The 22,233-nt window shown below is 37.5% G+C and overlaps 2 protein-coding genes across 2 annotated transcripts in view; both read left to right on the top strand.

Moving 5' to 3' along the window:
* Positions 1-3,579, top strand: part of LOC140146576 (probable RNA polymerase II nuclear localization protein SLC7A6OS) — an 85,045-nt gene extending 81,466 nt beyond the window's left edge. The window contains exon 5 of the mRNA XM_072168447.1: positions 2,106-3,579. The gene's annotated coding sequence lies outside the window, so the exon portion shown is untranslated. The remainder of the gene's footprint in view (positions 1-2,105) is intronic.
* Positions 3,580-9,487: 5,908 nt separating this feature from the next.
* LOC140146575 (D-beta-hydroxybutyrate dehydrogenase, mitochondrial-like) lies at positions 9,488-20,585 on the top strand. The gene is made up of 5 exons (XM_072168446.1): positions 9,488-9,848; positions 10,989-11,123; positions 14,335-14,487; positions 15,900-16,033; positions 18,804-20,585. The coding sequence occupies exons 1-5, from the start codon at positions 9,560-9,562 to the stop codon at positions 19,203-19,205; spliced, it is 1,113 nt and encodes a 370-aa protein (XP_072024547.1). The 5' UTR covers positions 9,488-9,559; the 3' UTR covers positions 19,206-20,585.
* The last annotated feature ends 1,648 nt before the right edge of the window (positions 20,586-22,233 follow it).

The following is a 22,233-nucleotide window of genomic DNA, read 5'->3' as shown; positions in this document are numbered from 1 at the left end:
CGTTTGGCATCAGTTATTTAAAAAAAAGAAGGTATTTTTCATTTCCATCATGATACCATCTTGAGTAATTTGCCAACCAATTTATCTCATAATTTATTTTTCTTTAAACATGTCATTTGATATGACCTAAGCTAAGTTATGAGCTTTAACATTGAGTTCTATTATTTTGTTCAATAATCATATCATAAAGATTATGGTTTGCTAGGATTGTTTTTAAAAGTTATTATAAGCTTATATTTAAGGACCTATTTGGTTCACTCTTTTGTTTGAGTAGTGTAGGTTTTATAAATTAAACCTATATTTTATTAATTATGTTTTTGGCATGAAGATCACAGAAAAAGATGATCTTAATTTTGCGCAACATGTCAGCACATTTTTCCAAAATGCTACTCACCAAATGTTTTATTATTTTATGATATCATGTCTCATTCATCATCATGATATTGATTTTATTGATTTCTACATGAAAGAATTATTTGTAGAAACACCAATCATGATTGTGTTCTATTTTGTTCTTGATTTCATTGTCAGGAATATTAATGATTAGTTAATTATGTATCCTCCATCTTAAGTTCATTAAGTTCATAATTATCTTGTCATCTTATAATTTGCTTGTTTTCCATCGTATTCATGCAAAGTTATTCACTTGTTTATTTTTGATCTGTGTCATTTTCACATGACTAAATTAAAAGTAGAATCTCAAAAATGTATTCTACATTGATTTAGGCCTTTATTTTCTTCCAAATTTGAGTGTTGTTTATCATTCTTAATTTAAAATGAGTCATTGCATTCGTTACATTGTGAAGTTTTATTTCTTCCAAAGTGTTAATTGTTTTATTATGAAAAGTTTCTTTTGATTTCTAAGTCAGATTTGGATGTGGTCATGAAAGTCATGAAAGTTGAAGTGTGGTTATTGATTCTTTTGTATTGTTTGGTATTTACAGCAAAGTGTACCTTTTGGATTTCACACCAAATTAGAAAGTCATAAATGCACTTTAGATTGTAAAGAGATAGTTACATCACTTAAGTATGTACATGTATTTGTTTATTATGTTTTTGTTGAAATTTGCAACATTCAAATTATCATCTTCCAAATTTCATGTAAAATGCCGCGGACATCATTTTCTTTGCAGCAGGGGTGAATGTAACCGGCATCGGAATCGTTGGTCTTATAATAATAAGGGTGTAGGGTGTGAAATGTTAGGAAGATTAAGGTAATATCATTATTTACCATGTTTATTATTTTGTTTATTTTGATTGTGTCATTGTTAATTAATGTAGGTTTTTGGTTTCATATCAAATTATATTTCTATCTGTTGTGTAATTAATCGATCGTAATCATCATTGTCTTTGAAATATTATTTTAATAGATCATGGTTTATCTTTAATTTGAAAAGGTCATTCACCTCATTGATGTAGGCATCCTTTGATTCTCAAGTTTATGAGTACCTCAAATATTTATGTCTTCATTGTTTATTGTCTTCCATTCATAGAAGTTTTAAGAGCACTTTAGCAATTGATTCCTTTTATATGAGTGTGTATTGTTATCCTAAAAACTTAAGTGTGGTGTAAATTATTGCCACTTATGTTTTAGCTTGAGATTGAGTGTAGGTGATATACTTATAATTATTCATGAGAAAGTTTTATCTCTTTAACATGTTATGTATTGTTAAGATTGGTCATAAGGTAATTGCTTAGTTAAGGTTATTATTTATGCTGTGGCAGAGATGGTACTTAAGTTGGGTTTCAAGTGTTTTCCCATATGAACTTGTTTCTTAGTTAATTTATTTTTCACTTCCATCCGAGCATTCAACTGATTAACATCAAATATTCCATCTTAGCTGCCAACTTGTCTACATCAATTCAATCGTCATCATATTCATTAAATATATAATAATTGCATCCATCTTCATTGTTTCTACTGAATCATCAGATATTATTATATTAAAGCCGGAGCATAACAGCGTATATATCTTCAAGTTTCCATCTGTGTCTATTTATTTTGTGTAACGTGATTCTCCATTTGATATCGCCCGTGTAAGTCCCTGGATCCAAAGTTGAACAAAAAAGAAAAACTACCCTAAAAATTAAACCGTTACATATAGTAATAGGCAGCAAATATTATTGAAAAAAACAAGAACTTTATAGTACTACAAACATATTCCTATTCCTAATTAGTTAAAACTTTGCATAATGTGTAAGTAATGTGGGTTGCCAATTGAGTATATTGTGCAATCTATAATAAGAAAAACAGTATTTTCATTTTTAAGGAAATGCTGACATCAAACATTGTCTATTCCACAGTATGTTAAACAGCATTTAATGTAAACAAGAAAACCTAAATTTAAAAAGATTTGTCCAACATGATGAAACTCAAAAGCTTAACTAAATTTTGTTTACTCTACACTGCAATGCAGCTCAAAATGATCATAGTGAGTTAAGGCTTTCTGGTTCTGATGCCGGGATATAGTTTTTGAGAACATATATAACCAAAGAGATTAATCCCAAAAGAACCCACTCAGAATTGACATGCATGTAACTGTATGGTAACTCTGCCATCTTAGTTTAGCATACATGGAATCAAAAATGGGTTATTACATTTGAAGTCCACACTACCCCTGTGGAAGATTTTAGAAATATGTTCCACAGAGGGAGTATAAATTTCAAATTGAATTAGCACATAAGGCAGCTCCATTTGAAATTTACTTTCCTTCTATGAAAGATTCAGGTTGAAGCTTTCTCGGATTCAAATGCAGCTGCCTAATTTGCTAATTCCATTTTTCATACTCCCTCTGTCGAACATGTTTCCAAAATCTTCCACAGGGGTAGTGTGGATATCAAATGGAATAACCCAACATGTACCTCCTGCATTTGTCCGCAAAGCCTGAAAGCAAATAATAGTTTACATCGTTAAGCTTGATTGTTAAAAAGGATCATTTTCAGGGCATCAAGCCGATTAATTGATACAAATTGCTGAGCCAAAAACGTTGCTTTTGCGAGTTGAAGAAATCTCAACTCACAAGCAATGTCCCTTGACATGTGAATGCATCAACCACTTATTTCCTGCCACCTGGATCTTTTATTTTGTTAATTAATTTACCTTTCTCAATCATTAACTTTTGGAAAAAAAATAATTTAAAACAATAGATCATCGACAGTTGATTGTCTAAAAATGTATTTTGTAACCTTTTGAATATTTTGATTGTCATCTGCAATGGTGATCGCTATGATGAGTATAAATGCAAAACAGACGAGTGATGCATCGCAAAATTTGGTGATTGTCCATCACTTTCCAATACTGGCCGTACATCGCAATTGCTCAGCAATCAAGTTTAATAAATTCAGCTGAAGTATTCAAGAGATACACTATTTTACTCCCCATTAGCGACACATAAACATGGTTGAGTCAGTTCTCTTTGAGTCTAATGTCTTTGAATAAACTTGAAATCCACTTGGAGATCTTAGAGTAGGTAACCTCCAAACCTAGGTTATATATATATCTACATATTGCGTTGTAATTGTTTTTATACAAGCTGATGTAATCCTGTACAGTTGTAATAAAGAACTGATAACAGATAATATGGTGTATTTTAGTCGGTTTATTTATGTATATATATTAGTTTACCAACCCATAGTGTTGCAATTAAACGAGACAGCAAATCTTGATCAGCCCACAACCCAACTTGATAAAAACGGAAGGGAATGTGCCTGCATGGGATTCAAACCCACAACCTTCCGATCACTAGACAGATGCCCTATCCATTAGGCCACCAGCTCCCATTGGTAAACGGTGGTTAAAACTGGGTCTAATGTAAGCAGTCGAAGTATACAATACACACAAGTAAATAATACGCAAGTACACAAGTGAAGAGATCATTACTGATGTTTAATCGTCTCCCCAGCATTATACAAGTTAAGTACGAGGGGGTATCCAAAAGTTTTTGACATCACCCAGAAGGGAAGGAGCTATAACGATGAAATTTTGTCAGTGTAATCACTGGTCCTTATGTACATTATGGTCAAAAAATGGTTTCATAAGTATGTTTACTTCCTTTACAGGTGCCGCTAGATGGGCAGTAGGCGCATAACCTGTAAAATGGTAAAAATTGACGCACGCAGCATGATTAAGTTCCTGCATTTGAAGGGTTAGGCCTACAATGCTCAGAAAATCTATAATGAAATGAAAGCTATCTACGGTGATGATTGCCATCATATGGCACTGTTGCTTTTTGAAAAAGGAATTTCCAAACTGGCCACATGTCCCTCACAGATGAGCAAAGAAGTGGACGTCCATCACTTTCGAATGATGCAGCCTCAGTGAAGAAACTCAAGAAAGTGGAGGATCTTATCATGAAAAGGTTATGCGCCTACTGCCCATCTAGCGCCACTTGTAAAAAAAGTAAACATACTTATGAAACCATTTTTGGACCATAATGTACATAAGGACCAGTGATTACACTGACAAAATTTCATCAATATAGCTCCTTCTCTTCTGGGTGATGTCAAAAAATTTTGGATACCAACTCGTAGTTAATGGGCTATGCATCCTGCACAAGATCATTAATATAAACACAATGGGGAACGATTGCTCGCTACAGTTTACCACAACCTGAAGTGTTACAAATAATCCAGACAAATAAACACATATCCCGACCGGCACACAACTCGCCTTGAACAAAAAAAGCAAGGGAAGAACAGTTTACCAACCCAAAGTGTCACAATTATTAAACAAGACAACAAATAAACAAATCCCGCACACAACGCAACCCAAAAGGAAGGGAATTTGCTGGCACGGGATTTGAACCCACAACCTTCCGATCACTAGACAGATGCCCTATCCATTAGGCTACCAGCTCCCACTGATAATAGGTGGTTAAAACTGGGTCTAATGTAAGTAGTCGAGGTATACAATACACACAAGCAAATAATATGCAAAATTTTGATTTAAACTTTTGATCCAAACACAAGAAAATAATTCCTACCTCGGAATTTTCAGATGGTACTCCATCTTTCATCAGTGACTGTATCAGGTCGTGATCTTTTTGGCCTTTGACCTGATAACAGACTCGTAGACTCCTGGAAGTTTGATCACAAACTTAAATTCATCCGAATTTTGTACCATAGGGCTGACACCGTGGTCACCAACCACCAGGATCTCGAGGACGAATTGCATATGTCAACAACACTTTAGCGAAATTTACCTACCTACCTACCAGTCAGCGTCATGCATTTCTGCACCTGCTGCCTGGCTCAAGAGATGCTTCCAAATCCTATGATCCATAGCTGCAACCTCAGCCTCCTCTACAGTCCATCCCATCAGGTCCAGCCTCGAAATGTCTCTGTGGATGACGTCTCTCCACGATGTCTTTGGACGACCAGGTCTGCGTCTCCCATGGGTTGGCTTCCAAAAGTAGAGCCTCTTGGGGGTGCGATCTTTATCCTTTCGCTGCAGATGTCCAAACCACTGTAGGCGGCGTTTCCGAATGACTGATGTGAGTTGAGGCTGTTTGGTCTTAGATCTTATATGGCTATTAGGTATATGTTGTGACCATATCACTCGAAGGATTTTGCGTTGACAGCGCATGTCAAAAGCATCCAGTCTAGCCTCATCCCTTTCTGTGAGTGTCCAGCACTCAGCAGCATAGAGGAGTATGGAAAGTACACAAGCATTGTAGAACTTCAGCTTGGTCTCCAGGTTGATGTTACGATCCTTCCACACTTTGTCCAGCTCTCTGAAGGCTCCTGTGGCTCTGCCAATTCTGTTGTTAAGCTCTTTGGTATTAGACCCATCAGCACTGCTGTAAGATACTTGAAGTTGGCAACTACTTTAATGAGACCTTCGTTGCCTAGAGGGACAGCTGGTTTTGTACCACTAGATCGGCCGATGGACATGATCTCTGTCTTCTTATAGCTCATCTGGAGTCCTAATTTGCTGGCAGTATCACGGGTGGCTTCAGTTGTCTCCGCCATCTTGGTATCAGTCTCTTCAAAAAAAGCTATATCATCAGCATAATCCAGGTCGGCCAACTTTTCTTCTGGGTATCTTGAGCTCCTCCTTGGCAGCAGGATTAATCCTCTGTTGTTTTCATCAACTGCCCTCTTCATGATGAAGTCAATGGCTAAACCAAAGAGTAATGGAGACCAGATATCACCCTGTCGGACTCCAGTGATGATCTTGAACCAGCTGGAAAGGGAACCTTCTGCTTTTACTGCACAGGTTGTGTCCCGATATGAATTCCTAATGATGTTAATTATCTTGGAAGGGATTCCGTAGATGCGGAGGATTTCCCAAAGGGAGGGTCTGTGCACTGAGTCGAAAGCGGCCTTGAAGTCGATGAAATTGATGATGCATGGTAGCTGTTGGTCCAGGCACTTCTCAATGATCTGGTGTAGGCTGAAGATTTGGTCTTGACAAGAACGGCCTTTTCTGAAGCCTGCCTGGTTGTCTCTCATTCTCAGGTCTAGTTCATCCTTAACTCTCTGGAGCAAAATGGTGGAGAAGGCTTTCCCGGCGATGTCAATGAGGGTGATGCCTCGATTGTTATTGCAGTAGGTAAGGTCTCCCTTTTTTGGCAAGGGTAATAGTATGCCTTTACCCCACTCTGCTGGTGTAACCTCATTCTTCCATACATGCTGGCATATACGGAGCATCCATTCTCTGATGGCATCTCCGCCATCCTTTAGAATTTCGGGAGTGATGTTGTCTACTCCTGGAGCTTTGTTGCGTTTTAGAAGACCGAGGGCTTTATCAACCTCCTCCCTATCTGGTAACTCCATATTGGAGAAAATCTATGGTTTCTTCAGGATCTTTAGCATTCAGCAGACCTTCAAAGTATTCAGACCATCTCTGAAGTCGTGCAGCTTCATCCTTGATGATGTTGCCATTGACATCTCTTATCTGTGATGCTTTCCTGGAGGAAATTTGGACACCCCAAATGGGCTCAAAAAACTCACAAAACGCAAAAATAAAGGCCACATAGTGTTCCCATACATCAAAGGCACCTCTGAAGCTATTAGAAGGACCTTTAGCAATTACGGTGTTAGTGTATTCTTTAAACCAACCCGCACACTAAGACCAATCCTTGTGTCACCCAAGTATCAGACAGTATACTACATCCCATGCCAGGGCAAAACTGTAGCCGGGCAGTGCAAAGAAGTCTAGCCTATATTGGCGAAACTGAGCGCTTTTTGAAAACACAGTTGTATGAACATAGGAGCCCTAGTAGTAAATCATCAGAGTTCTCAAACCACATTCACATCGAGTCTCCTGGACATTTCGTGGACTTGGACAAAGTTCACATACTCGACAGGGATCCCAGCAAACACAAAACGTTTTCGACATAATTCTCAAAAGGTTGTCAGAAAACGTATAAATGTCGGGTTATATAAAGGGTATATTAACCCTAACACTGACCCTCCTGCCAGCAATTCCGTGAGCATATCACACTTAGGGTGATTGCGTCATCGCAGACCCTGGGATGCATGCATGCGCAGAGTTTTTCATCGTGGTATTTTGTGGTATTTACAGGTGTTAGGGTTAGAAGACACTCTAATCTGGAAAAATACATCTTACCTAAGGGTATAAAACGTTTTCATAACATTAAAAAGATTTCTTGTTCATCTACTGCCCAGCAAATAAAAATGTTTTACACAAAACGTTTAAATGTCGGGTTATATAAAGGGTATAAAAACGTTTAAATAACATAAAATTATTTTAATATAATTCAATCAGTACATTTCAGCGATATGTCGCATGTTTTTACCCAAACCAAATTAGATAACTAGATAATATAAAAGGCAAAATAAAAGGCAATTATGTAGTCAATGAGGAAATGTGGAAACTGTTGTTCTTAAATTGACGTATTTTCACTCATAATTTACGGCTCACTATAGATTTACGCGTTCACTTCGGCTTTTAGAGGCTTTAATGGCAGAGTGGTTTTGTATACCGGGTTGAATACATAATCCTCTACAATCCTCTAGACGTTCCAATTTGTGTTTTTAACTGTATTTCGCAAACTCTTTGTTGATCTGCGTGGGTCTTTACCAATATTTTGATGGTTCCATCTTGCTTGCGGACGATCAAGGTATCAAGGAATGGTATCTCATTCTTCCCGTCGTCCTCTAGGGGGACGCCGGCAATGGCCTGTACTTCCAACCACTCCATATAAATGTTGGCGATAATAGTAATTTCTGGGCTTCCCATAACTGTTGCAATTATAATAGCGTTGACGGTATATTCTGCGACGTATGTAGTTGTCCATATAATTCCATGACGTCTTCCATACTAAAATTTGTGCGTGATGACAGCCGTGAAGCCTAGTCTTATATCGTACAATTTGGTTGCGTGTACCAATGTTGAAGGTCTGTGTACATTTTTGGACCATGGAGTAAGTCATTTTCATATCCGTTTTGATTTGTGGATGTAAATTAATATCAAATTGATACCGGTAATTGAAATCTAGTCAACTGGACTTACAATTTTTGACTGGTGACGTTTCGCATCCTATCTTGTCCTCAAGCCGTCTGATTTCTCGGCGGCGATTGGTCAGTGACCCGTGACTTTGCTAAAGAGCGCTTGCAAATTGATATGACAAATTAATATGACACTTGTACGATAGCATTAAAACATCATTAAAATGAGTAACATATAGCAAGGCTTGAAATTTTCAAACTACTTATTATCATAAAACCAAAGGAATAACTCATATTATTTGGCTAAATTAAGTTTAAAATTTATGTAAATAGCGCCCTCAATTTGTAGACAAATGTACAGTTTATAGAATAAACATTAATACAAGGAGGCTATATGTGTATATTAGTGTGATAGAGCTGTTGGTATTGTAAAGTTATAGAATGTAATTCAACACGTTCCATAAATAAGTTCACAACGAGAAACCGGTGAACCCATGGCGCAGCCATGGCTTGTCTGTAGAAGTTCGAAGTTCCCATATACACAAAGTATGTTGTGTTCAAACAAAGTTCTGTGTAGGCCTACTGATCGCCGCCGATAAGTCAGACGGCTTGAGGACTGAGCATCCAGGATAGGTTGTGAAACGCAAAAATAGTCAAATTGATTGACTAGATTTTAATTATCAATTTGATATTTTATATACCTGGATAAATGAGAATATAAACAAATATAGATGTAAATTAAAGAAAATCTTATTATTGAAATAATTGTAGGCCTATTTAACATCAATTTTGTCTTTTAAGGGAAAATCCGATAAGTGACAAAAAAACGTTTTAGGGCCTATGTTACCATGGTTACGGGCATAATTTATACATGTAGAGTATTGAACAATGTAGGCCCTACCCTATTTGACATTATTAAATAAATAAATAATTTTAAATATATTATTTATTGTTAAATGATCTTCATCTATGGCGTTGTCCTTTTAAAGACAGTTCTTGTTACCTGATAAGCTAGGAGGTCAAGTTCACGTTATCGTGTGGTGAAACACGACAATGCCTGACAAACGGTTACAATGGTTAGGGCAAATACGCTCCAATTGTTACTATGATTGCTAACTACATGTAGTACTCTGCTGCGTGAACCATGGAAGCGTGTGTCGGCCCTCATACTTATGTCATATTCAGTGTAATATTTCTGTCATTCGCTTACGGTGTATATACTGTAGAACCTGACAGTACTTGCGCTAAACTCATTACCTCAGGTTTCGCTTTTGTCGGGTTGTATGTTGCTCAAAAACTTATACCAAGGGGTCGTTTTGAGGCCGAGGGTAAGGCTGTATTTATCACAGGCTGTGACACCGGGTTTGGACATAAATTGGCTCTCAGATGTGATCAAATCGGACTTCGAGTATTTGCTGGCTGTCTCCTGCCATGTAAGTGGTAGCCTACTACGTACGTTGTGCTGATGTTGTCACCGACGAAGCATCATAATTATCATGATGCAGTCATGTCTACAGTAGAATTCATCTCGACCTTTGCAGGACTTAACCCCATTAAAAGCTATTAAACCAAGATAACACTCATTGAAACAGCTCAACTGATTAAATCGGATCTTCTCTGGTTGTGCACAAGTGACTGTTTTCATGTGCGATATCGCAATAAAGCTGGTATTCATAGCTTCAGTTGGGTAACCGATTATAAAGGAAACGAAAGGAAACAATGTTATGTGTGGCTTTGTTCACGAAATCAGACAATGTCGTGCTTTTTGTAAACCAGCATTCTTGAAAATGAGCAACATAATGATTTTTGACCTAACACGGTTTAGAAATAATTTCTTCATATTTTTGGTGTTATCTGTCGTTTACATGTCCTTCCTAAAACACAAAAGTACGACCCTCTCCAAACACCTAAATTAGCTAAAAATTTAGGACATGTTACAAAACTTTATTTTCTAGAACCTATTTAGAATAATTTAAATGTAGCTTTTACCGGTTTTTTGTGGCATCCTTCAGAAGTGAGCGGTCCGATACCAATATTTTCGGTCAAATCTCCATTCAAATAACACGGGGAGTTGGCTAGCTATGCCTTGCCCTCACTCATATTTTACAAAAGTGCGACCATTTCTGAACATCTAACCTAGCTGTAATTTTAGGTCATGTTAGAGAAATATATTTGCTAGAAGTTTTGGAGAATAAATAAAATATTGGCTGGTTATTTTTCACACAGTGATGTTAACTAGGCAAGTGTCCATTCTCCCAACATACATCATTTGTAGGGGTCACGCGTCAATGGTGAGAGCACTGTGTATTGTGTATAGGAAAACGGACAGTAACTGCAGTATGTCGGGTATAAATTGGGGGTAAATGGATATCAGATACACACTTTGATATTATGCCACACCATAGCACATCTGACATCCTCGGCATCAAAGTGCGTCTGATTGCCATAGACATCATTTGAGCATTTGACAAGATCTAGCATTTAATTAATGGCATTTACTCGAAACTCATGGCAAAGGAGTTCGCCAATTTGCTCACCTGCCAAAAACTGAAATATTGTTCTCTTTTATTCAGCTGGACGAGACGCACGAGAACTAGCATCAAAGAGTTCCAGGAGACTGACAATTGTACCATGTGATGTAACATCAGATGACGAGGTGATTGCAGCAAGAAACCTTGTTTCTAAAACAGTCAACAAAGAAAAATTAGGTATGTCACCGGGGTTTTTGGCCATGCGTTTTGAGTTGGGCCGGTATTGTAATGTGTAACATGTTTTTGCGAGATGACGATTGCATATTTTTATAATTTAAATGTCCATATCTTTCACATAATTATTATACCCAACATATATAAATAAACCAAGGAATACAAAAATGTAATACTAAGGAGTTTTGAAACTGAAAATACCAAATAATTTAGGGAAAAATGGAAAATTTGAATTTAAAAAAATTAGGTGTACCACACATATTTAAAAGTTCCATATTTTAATTCACTCTCAGTCAGAGCTTTTTATACATATATAAGATCATAGAGTTCATAATAGTGAAAATAGTTTTGCGCCAGTCTTTCAAGACATATTTTCCCATTGACTTCAATGTGTAACCCAACGGAAAATATAATATGCAAAATTGCTTCTCTCAAAGCAAATCAAATGACCTGGAATATGATTGTACGAGGAGGTATCAAAAAGTTTTAGAAATCGCCCAGAAGTGAAAGAGCTATATCAATGAAATTTTGTCAGTGCAATTACTGGTCCTTATGTACACTATGATGCAAAAATGGTCTCATAAGAATGTTTACTTTTTTTACAGGCGCTAGATGTCAGTACCTACCTATGTAATCGCATAACCAGCAAAATGGAGAAAATTGAGGCATGTAGCATGATTAAGTTCCATTTTAAGGGTTACTGTGCCCAAAAAATCTGTGATGAAATAAAAATTCATTTTCCAAAAAGCAACAGTGACAATATCACAATCATCACCGAAGATAACTTTCATTTCATCATCGATTTTCTAGGCACTGCAACCCTTCAAATGCAGGATCTTAATAACGCTGCTTGTCTCAATTTTCTCAATATTGCCGTTTATGCGCAGTAACTGGGGCAGCCGGTTATTAGCATCTAGCGTCGCCTGTAAAAAAAGTAAACATACAAAATTTATGAGACCATTTTTGCACCATAGTGTACATAAGGACCAGTGATTGCACTGACAAAATTTCATTGATATAGCTCTTTCACTTCTGGGCGATTTCTAAAACTTTTTGATACCCCCTCGTATGGTGTTACTATGCAGTTTAAAGTGACTTGTAAAAATGTGAAAAAAGAAATGGACCTCTTGCATCATATGACCCCTGGGGGCACTTTTATTAAATTTGCTCTCGATCCTCATCCTGATCCTCCTCCACCCCGCACATTTTGCTAATTAGATGCTTATTATTCAAATGTTGATAACCTTTTACAACATTTATTATGCTTTCTGTATTGGTCTCATCACAAGCTTTAATTTGACACCAAATTTAACTGCATCGACTGCATATTACCTGAGAAAATTAAAAAGATGAACCCCAAAATGTCGCGCGCATGTTACATCTCCACCTATTTACTGGCAACTCAAAACGCATGGCCATTTATAATACAGTGATGCACAATAAGGGGCTGTGCACTAATTACAAGCCATGGGATAGGAGAAATGGAGGGGGTTGAGGTTGGTAAGAATGTATTGGCCAGCCGAAGGGTGGGGGCAATTATTGGCAAGCCGGGGACGATATCTGATACACACGGGCGCCTTTTTATGGATGGCGGATACCTTCTAAAGACGCCTAAGATAATACGCTTAACCTTACACGTTAATCTTAGACGTCAAAGAAATTCGCGGTAGACTTAATAAATCAACGAATCACAGGGCCTGAAATCTCAAACATTCATTGATTCGTTGATGTTAGTCTACCGCGAAATTCTTAAACGTCTAAGATGCATCTTAGACGTGTAAGGTTAGGCGTATTATCTTTAGAAGGCATTCGCCATCCACACCTTGAAGAAAACGCTCTAAAACGGCTTAGGAAAACTGTTGACAACCCTTTTTATGCAAATTAATATGCTCTCTGCACTCGCAATATATACGACTATTTAGAATATTTTAAGTTTGCAAACTGGAGGTTCTAAACAGACCGAGGGGGAGAGGGTGGGCAAGCAACTTTTGGCAGGCTAAGAGGGGAGGTAGGGCAAGCGTTTTTGGGAACGCCGTAAGGAAAGTTTACCCATCGGGGTGGCTCATAATTATTGCATGAAACATGACCTGAAGTGAGGGTCGATTTCTAAAAATTCAAAGTGACCATAATGACCGGTCAACCATAAGGATGTTTTCTTTTATAATTTGAGCTATCAGTTTCAGGGGACACCCCCCCCCCCCTTGCAAATGAATTTTCACTTTCGTCGACACGGTCAACGTTTAGCGTACCAAGCCCAATTTAATATCCACGGGAACCATCCTGATTGAACACGTTGAATAAAGTAATTCTGTATCTGTTTTAGTTTCATAACTTGCTGTAGTTCTGTATTTTTTGCCGTCACTGATATCTCAAAAATGCCGTAGCTGTCGTTGCCTTCATTTATGAAATCGACCCTCACTTTGGCTATAGGTTTTTGATTTATGAAGTGTGACATGTACCTTATTTATTGTTCTGATTGTAGTCACTACTCCCCGTTCCAGAAAAATACAGCACTAAATTTTTGGGATTAAAAATATTATCAAGTTCTTCCAAATGATACATATATCAACCTTAATCATTCATTTAGCATGTTTAGTCTTAACTGGAGATAAACAAAAAAGTTTTTTTTTAAAACTAATTTCTTGAAAAAGAGCCACAAATATGCATTGTCGGCATGTTTTCTGACAATCGAGTCACAAAAATCACAGACTTGGAACAAGGCTAAGCATTCAAAATGTTGAGTATATGCCGAAATTTTGCTCTTATTTTCACTTTTTGGTGTTGGTTATAAGAATGAAACATGTCTTTTCCAAAAATTAGAATGTATAAATTGAAATTATGACAAGTCTTTAGACTTGATTGTAACAGCATGTGAAAAACACCATTAAAATGCATGTTTTTTGCCCTTAATTCATAAATTTAGCCTAATAGTGAAATTTAACTTTTATTGCCAGTTAGAACTAAATGAATGATAAGGATTGAGCTATGTTTCATTTTGGCAGAAGTTGATAATAATTTGTTAATCTCAAAAAATTAGTGCTGCAGTTTTTCTGGAATAGGGCACCCACTATGTCGAAGGTCCGCTATGTCCAAGTTTCGCTTTGTCGGAGATTCGCTGTCGAACTGGTATTCGCCGAATCACTTTGTCGAATATCAAATAATATTATGAGTTTTAGGAACTCAATTCAGCTCATGGCATTTGATCTTATTTCAGTGTTTTGGGCGTGTGTAAACAACGCTGGTTTTCAAAGATGGGGTGAAATAGAGATGGTACCATTGAAGGTCTTCAAAAATATATCAGAGGTTAATTTATGGGGAATGGTACGAGTCACCAAGGCATTTATACCTATGATAAGACACAGCAAAGGTAGGTTTTTTATGCATTGAAAATTTTAAAGCCAATTTCTCTGAGATGGAAACTGTTTGTTTGCTTTTGTATTTGCCAGGGACTACTAAATTCAAGGGCAATACATTATCTTCCATTTGTATCAGTTTTTTTGCATTACAAAAGATGTTCAGCCATTTTCTGCGTTAAAAAGATGTATTTCTCGCATTACAAAACATCTAAAGACTGCACAAAAAGTAACGCAGCTGTTATAAATACGCCTATAGCGTCAGCAATATTAACTGTGTTTACGATATTACATAGAAAGAAGGATGGTTTATTTACGCGCATTTTGATTCACCCATTTGTCCAATTTCGTTCAATATTAACAACACAGCAGTGTTTTAAAAGAAAAATACCCGAATTTAAAAGTTGCAGCTATTTGTATTGATTAGAAGTCAGTGAGAAGATAAATGGTGGGTTTAACCTGCCACAATGCTTACGTAATAACCATCGATCGCTGACTTTCAAATTCTGGTATTTTTCTTTAAAAGCACTACTGTGTGGTTAATATTGAACGACATTAACAAATGGGGTATCAAAAATTTTGTTTATGCGCGTAAATGAATCATCTTTTTTTCTATATAGAAATATTGTGCAAACGATTATTAGATCTGAAGCTATTCGCGTATTTATAACAGCTGCGTTACTCTTTGTGCAGACTTTATTTAGAGATCTATTATAGATACATTCATTAGTGTAGAGTGGCAAGTTTTCCGTGTCACGGAAAAACGGACAAATTCATGGAATTTAAGAAAAAAACGGAAAACACGAAAATTCGCGGAAAACACGTTTTTTTTCCTGAGAAAAATAAAAATGAAGAAAAAATAATGAGATGTGAGGTAGAAATATGAAAATGAAGTCAGTCGTCAAAGGTATCAGGCTAAAAACAACTAAAAAGATAAGTACAAGTAACTTCTTTTTACCCCAAATGTGAACACGGAATTGAAATTAAATCACGGAATTTAGTATTTAAAACCACGCACGGAAAATCGCGGAATTCGGTGTTTTAAATCACGGAAAACTTGCCACTCTACATTAGTGTATAGATCAATGATAGAGATTAATATTGGGGATCCTAGGTGCAGGACTGGATACAAAATAATATTTCTCTTCAATATTATTGAAGAAATCTAATCTAGTTTGATTTTATTGACGGTTGAACAATAAAATCTCTATTATGTTCTTGTGTACAGTTCACAATGGTAGATTTTGTATCCACTCTTATAAGGGTCTTTGATATTGATCAATCAAATTGATCATGTATGGGCCACATTAGTGCCTGATGATCGTAGATCGCGTGAGCCAACGGGAAACCCTAGTATTCAAAAATTATTTGAATACTAGGTTTTTTGGGTTTTTAAAGAAGGTTTACCTGATTATTTCTATTTTAGGTCGATTCGTCAATGTGACAAGTGTGATGGGACGGTGGTGCACCCCTACCCAGGCTATGTATTGTATGTCCAAATCTGCAGCAGAAACATTCAGTGATGTTTTGCGTTATGAAATGCACAAATGGGGTGTTAAGGTAAGCCTACTGAATTGTATAATATAGTCTGCCCAGTAGAATGTGGAACTTATGACCCCATTAAAGCCCCCAAATCCCACCATGATCACGGCTCGTTCAGAAGCAGGCCTGAAAGTGAATCCTGCCATGACCACTGGTATCTGGATCAAAACCGATAAATCGGCAGTACTTGAAAAAAATCGTGTCGCGCACATTGAATTATAATTTTCACGAATGCTTTAACTTCCATTGTTAAGGTTTTTTTTGTATAGAGGCCCTGCATTCTTTTATCGATTGGCTCCAAACAAAGGATTTGAACCGGTGTCCTTCACCGCAGTTATGGCGGAGTGCAGTCCATTCAATCAAATGTTGTCATCAACCTATTTGGTCGTAGTGCAGGGTTATGTGTGTGAGACGAACTGTCACGGTATATTGCAATCTTGCTTTTGTTGAATGCATTTGAGTAGTCCGCCATATTTACGGGATGATACGTCACATGCAAGGCCTCTATAATCAAACAACCAGACTACACTCAGAAAAGTGGCAATGCTTTTAATCTTGCATTAATTCCTTTTATAAACCGCGGCGCGGTTGTTTGAGGGATTTATGGTCAAAATGTGTCGCAGGTGAAATGATAGTTACCCGGGATATTTAATGTTGCTCATTCTTTAGTTGCAACATGGCTCGTATTTGAAATAACAATCTGATACAAAGCAGCGAAAATTTAAATGCCATGGCACTACAAATATTACTGTATCCAAATGCTTGTTAAATTACCCGCGCATGCTCCAGGCACTGGACCAATCACAATAGACTCAGCGTGATCCTGCCGATGTTTGCCGAATGACCAGCCCAACTTTTCATCTTCGTGTGTTCGGCACGGGGATGTTAGAAAGGTCTTTGAGGGTTGAATGATGCTTTGAATCCGACAACTTTCTACTCGCATTTATACAAAATGGTAATCTGCACAAAGTTTTTTAAACCTTGAAAATCGGTGAAGAAATAAGGAAAATAATGACATTTGTCAGCGCACATCTTTTTGATCATCGGAATTTTCAGGATAGTTGACAATTCTAGAACATTTTGGGGTATAAATTTCATTGCAAAATTCACAATTTCGTGGATTTTTTCGATGAATACTTTGATTTTTTCCATCATCGGAAAACTGCACAGTATAACACTGTGCAAGTTTTAACGTGTTACATTTTCGAGTTTTGTGTTACATTTACGCTAAAGTTGGACCAAATTTGAGTAACATTTCGGATTTTCCCGTTTCTACGTGTATAGGGTGCTTGCACGGAAGATCATAAGGCCGAGTGAAAATAAAACATGTTTCTCGTCTCCTCCCGCTTCCTTTTTTGAGGCCGCTTCTAATTTATTTTTATTTTTTAAATTCAGTCAAAACTTTTGAAGAAAGATGTCTTGGAAGTTGAGATGCTTTCTATAGCCTTGCTAATATGCAAGAAACACTTCTGGATGGTTCTGTGATCACTAGAGGGGGCGTACCTACCAGAATAATAAAATAAAAAGGGCCTCAAGCCCCCCTTCCTCCTTTTTTTTAAACCCCAGACGAGAAACATGTTTTTATTTTTACTCGGCCTAAAGTTGACTGACTGCCGTTGTGAATCAAATCATCTCAGACACGCTCCAGAAGACATATGCAAATGCATGGAGTACAATACCAATCACCTGTTTAACTGGTATTGATCAAAGTAATTCTTTGTACTCCATGCATTAGCATATCTTATGGAGCGTGTCTGGAGGATGATTTGAATCACGGCGGGCAGTGCAGTGCAGCGTGAGTGAACACGGGTCACTGAATTAGCATAAAGGTCACACAAAACAGCTTCTGCGCAAGCGTGGTAACCTCACAGTGAAAAGTTTGACCTTACAAAGCTGTCGAGCATTTAGATACAGTGGTATAGTGTGTAAGTTCGTAGTGCATGGCCTACTTCGAGTTTTAAAAATACTATCGAAATATGTCGCAAGGTTTCGTGAAACCTACTACCGCAATATGTTAACATGTACCTTAGTCGTTGCAAACAAAGGTATAAAGGTAAAGTGTCCTTAAATATACGGTTTATCATGTAAGTTAGGCCTATATGATAGCAATGTTTGCAGGTCCACATGATTTATGTATTTGAGAAAGAAATCCTAGGAAATTCGAAGGTTCAGACCGTTACTATAAAGTGCAGGATTAAAACAAAAAAGTGACTATTATTATATTAAACTATTGAGTAAATTATAACCGCGCACACCAATGCACCACGTCCATGACATCCCCAAATGAGATTAAGGTAATGTTCGGGTCAGAAAAGACGTAGGGCCTACTTAGAGTTAGTCGCCAGACTACTACGCGCGGGAAACTTAACCTTGATAACATAATATTCCGCTTGATACAAACTAGTCTACTTCATAGCTCCTTTTGAAATTCATACTTCAATATCATCTCATCTCATAATGATTGCAAGTTCAGAACGAGAACCGCTCCAATCCGAAAACTAAATTGGCGGAGGAAGCATTAATATTTAGGTACAGGAACATATATTGTGGCGACTTACACCGTGATATGAATTTCAATGCAGAATATTTGAGCCCCAAATGAAGGTGTACTTGATGGGCCAGGGCGCGCCTCGATTTTGCCATATTTTAGGCAAAAATACAGTGTTTGAGGGCTAAAAAGGATGATGCACTGGGCAATTGCTTTATTTTCCCTTCTATTTGGGATTTTTAAGGGGGTCCCGCATGGCAAAATTTGACTTTTGTTTTTGACTTTCATTTTCCACTACAGGTAGCGATCATCGAACCTGGCCACTATGGATCGACTACCCACGTTTCACAATTTCTAAATAGCGACAAAAACCGTGCCGACGAAATATGGCAGGGTATGGACGATATCGCTAAACAAGATTATGGCCGACCATATGTTGATAGCATCATAGAAACATCTTCTCTCGGCCAAAAAGTGGGTTCGTACGTGGATAACACTCCCGTCATCGATGCCATGTTGGACTCCATTTTGTCAAAACAGCCCAAGCATCGGTATGTCATAAGTGGTCTACTGGGACCAGCCGCTTGGCGTGATTTTGTACCATATAACATTATGCCTTCATGGTGGTCAGATATGAAAATGTTTAGACAACAAGAGGCACTTGGAATACCAGCTTACTTACAAGACAAGAAAAAGACATAATATAACATGTAAATGTCAAATGGCAATATAATTGTATGAAAATGTAGTAATTTGTCAGTCATGCAAAATCAAGTAAAACTTGAATTATTGCCAATTTTCTGAAAGGAAAAGAAATACTTTACTTTTAATACAATTATTACTGTTTTTCCTGTTGATCACAATTGGAGAGTTTTTTATTTGAACAAAATAGAATTCAGAGAGAAGCCAAGTTAACAAGTATTTAAAGGTTAGGATTGTAAGATAATTATAACTGGAGTAGTTATTTTACTTTGTCATGTCAACAGCGCAATATAACAATCAATATCAACCCTAGTACATGTTCGAACCCCTAAGGTTTCCATCTGGCATAAAGACTACCATAGTACGCTCAAACGACATGAGCTAATCATAGAGTCATCCTTTTCGGTACATTTTACTCTACCCATTGACCAATTCATCACCATCGATTCTGCACCCTTCCAAGCGATGTAAATCCAAATTTTCGCGCGCATTTCGTCGGGTTCATCACATAGTGACGTATCGTAAGGAAAACTGGAATGTGCATGTCGGAGAAAAAAATGCTGATTTGTAATAAGGTTGCATGTTGTTGTGGTTTTTTTTGCACCAATTTACTGCCTGAAAACTGTTCCGTAGTGTTTAAAGCACCTTCTTGTACTATTTTTACTTCACATTTTAGATTTTAAATGGGGTAAAAATGATTGCAAAGTTATACGTCAGTATATGAAACGGAAAAATACCGTAAACATTGGAAAAAGTGTATCACATAGTGGCGTATCGTACGATACGCCACTATGTGACATTCTTATCGTACGCCAATTTAATTATTTTTAAAATAAAAATTACTAATTAATTACTTACATTTCACCCTTGGTGTAATTGAAGAGTACAATATTTATTTATATACCTTATTTATATACCCAAATTTGCAAAAATGACCAAAATCACGACATGTCACTATGTGATGAACACGACGATTTCAGCACAAACAGTCATTAAGACCGATATTCAACTTCATTATAACCAAAATTAATTGGTACCAAATATAGTAGTATGTGACGTTTGTTATAGAAAATTAGAGGGGTGCTACCTTAGCCCCTCCCCTTCGTAGTCCGTATGGCTCAGTAGGGCGAGGGTTATTGTTAACATTATTAATTATCGGGATAAACTGATATGACAGTAAACAGACATGTATCGATAAGAACCATTATTGAACTTCGTCCCTTTTATTTTAACCAACAAAAAGTCCAAAAGTCCAAAAAACATTGTTTCACTGCTTATCGTTGACAATTATTTGAAGGTTGGGTCCAAAAACCTCCAGTAGGTATAAAATAAAATTATTAAATTTAGTTGTGTGAACCATGGAAGCGTGTGTCGGCCCTCATACTTATTTCATATTCAGTGTACTATTTCTGTCATTCGCGTACGGTGTATATACTGTAGAACCTGACAGTACTTGCGCTAAACTCATTGCTTCAGGTTTCGCTTTTATCGGGTTCTATGTTGCCCAAAAGCTGATACCAAGGGGACGGTTTGATGCCGAGGGTAAGGCTGTATTTATCACAGGCTGTGACACCGGCTTTGGACATAAATTGGCTCTAAGATGTGATCAAATCGGACTTCGGGTGTTTGCTGGCTGTCTCCTGCCAGGTAGGTGGAACTTAAGGATTCAAGCAAACGTTGGGCCAACGTTTACACAATATAGTCATATACGTTAAGCCAACGTTAGAAAAAGACGTTGAACCGACCTCATTTTGGCCAGTGGGCCAACGTTGGTTCGACATTTTGGTCCAAAACATGGTGTATTCGTGCTAAAAAGGAACATGCATATGGCAGTTTTTGGGGCCCCGGAATTTTGGGGCCCTGAGCTCGGACCCACCTGGGCCAATGGTATATCCGGCCCCGCTGACAAAGCCTACATTTTTACGGACATTAATCATGTTAATCTAATTTATCACAAATTTCGACATTCTTCTTTAACAAGTAATAAGTGCCTTTCGTACTTGCCCAGTTCTCTTAACCCATGGCCCTATAAATACTTAAGGTTTTATTAACTTCTTCAATAACCTGCCTTCCTTGGTTTGGATTTCAACTTCTGTTGAATGGTTTTACCAAATAAGTTGTGTTTTCTTCACAAGCATGTATAAACCAATGCGAAGTGCAGCATTCTCTCCGGGGGGGCACATCAAAACATTTTGGTGGGTATGTTCCCCCGGAATTTTGAGGTGGTGGGTATTTGGAAGCTGACGGCGTACCGGTAAAAGTGGGTCTTTTGGAGCTGCGAACCGGGCTACGAACAGTCAAAATCAAGGATCTTTCTTGGCTTTTTGGTTGAAAATCGCCTGAAAAAAAAAACCCAACATAAATATGAGGAATGAGCCATTTTGGGGTCTTTTAGAGGTGAAATGATCAAAATTAAGGGTCTTTCGGAGCTCTATTTTGGTCAAATATAGGGGGTCTTTCGGAGCTGCGAAATTCATAAAGGGGGGGGGGGGCTTTCCGGAAGAGCATACCCGTATCGTCATTTGCATTAAGAGCCCCGGGCATTCTCTACGTTTCTAAGCATGCAATTCCTGCGCTTGGCCGACAGTATCAGATAATAGTGCTATGTCGTCATATTCTCGGTTATATTCAGAGGAGCAAAATGTCGGCATTTCCTAGGTAAACTGAGGTAATAGTCCAGAACGATGATGAACGTACAGATATATTATCACCTTGTAACACACCTGCTATGATTCTATATTCATTTCGGGTCATCATCACTTTAGCCTATGTACACTGGTGAGTGTCCTCAATTGTATTTACGAGGATATCTGGGATGCCAGAAACTTTCAAAATTTTAATAATGTTGACTCTGTGAACTGTATTGAAAGCTTTTATGAAATCGGTTAAAGTTACTACTGCAGAAAGGTTCTTTTATTCCATGAGCTAAGTGCTACTTCTCAAAGTAATAATCTGCTCGCCGTTGGATTTTGTTCTCTAACGTCACATTGTTTCGGCCCGAGTTTATCATCAACGTATGGTGTGACCG

The sequence above is a fragment of the Amphiura filiformis genome, chromosome 2 (assembly GCF_039555335.1).
Source record: "Amphiura filiformis chromosome 2, Afil_fr2py, whole genome shotgun sequence".
NCBI classification, from domain to species: Eukaryota; Metazoa; Echinodermata; class Ophiuroidea; order Amphilepidida; family Amphiuridae; genus Amphiura; species Amphiura filiformis.
The sequence above is the reverse complement of the archived record's forward strand: the minus strand, read 5'-3'. Positions and strand labels throughout refer to the sequence as shown.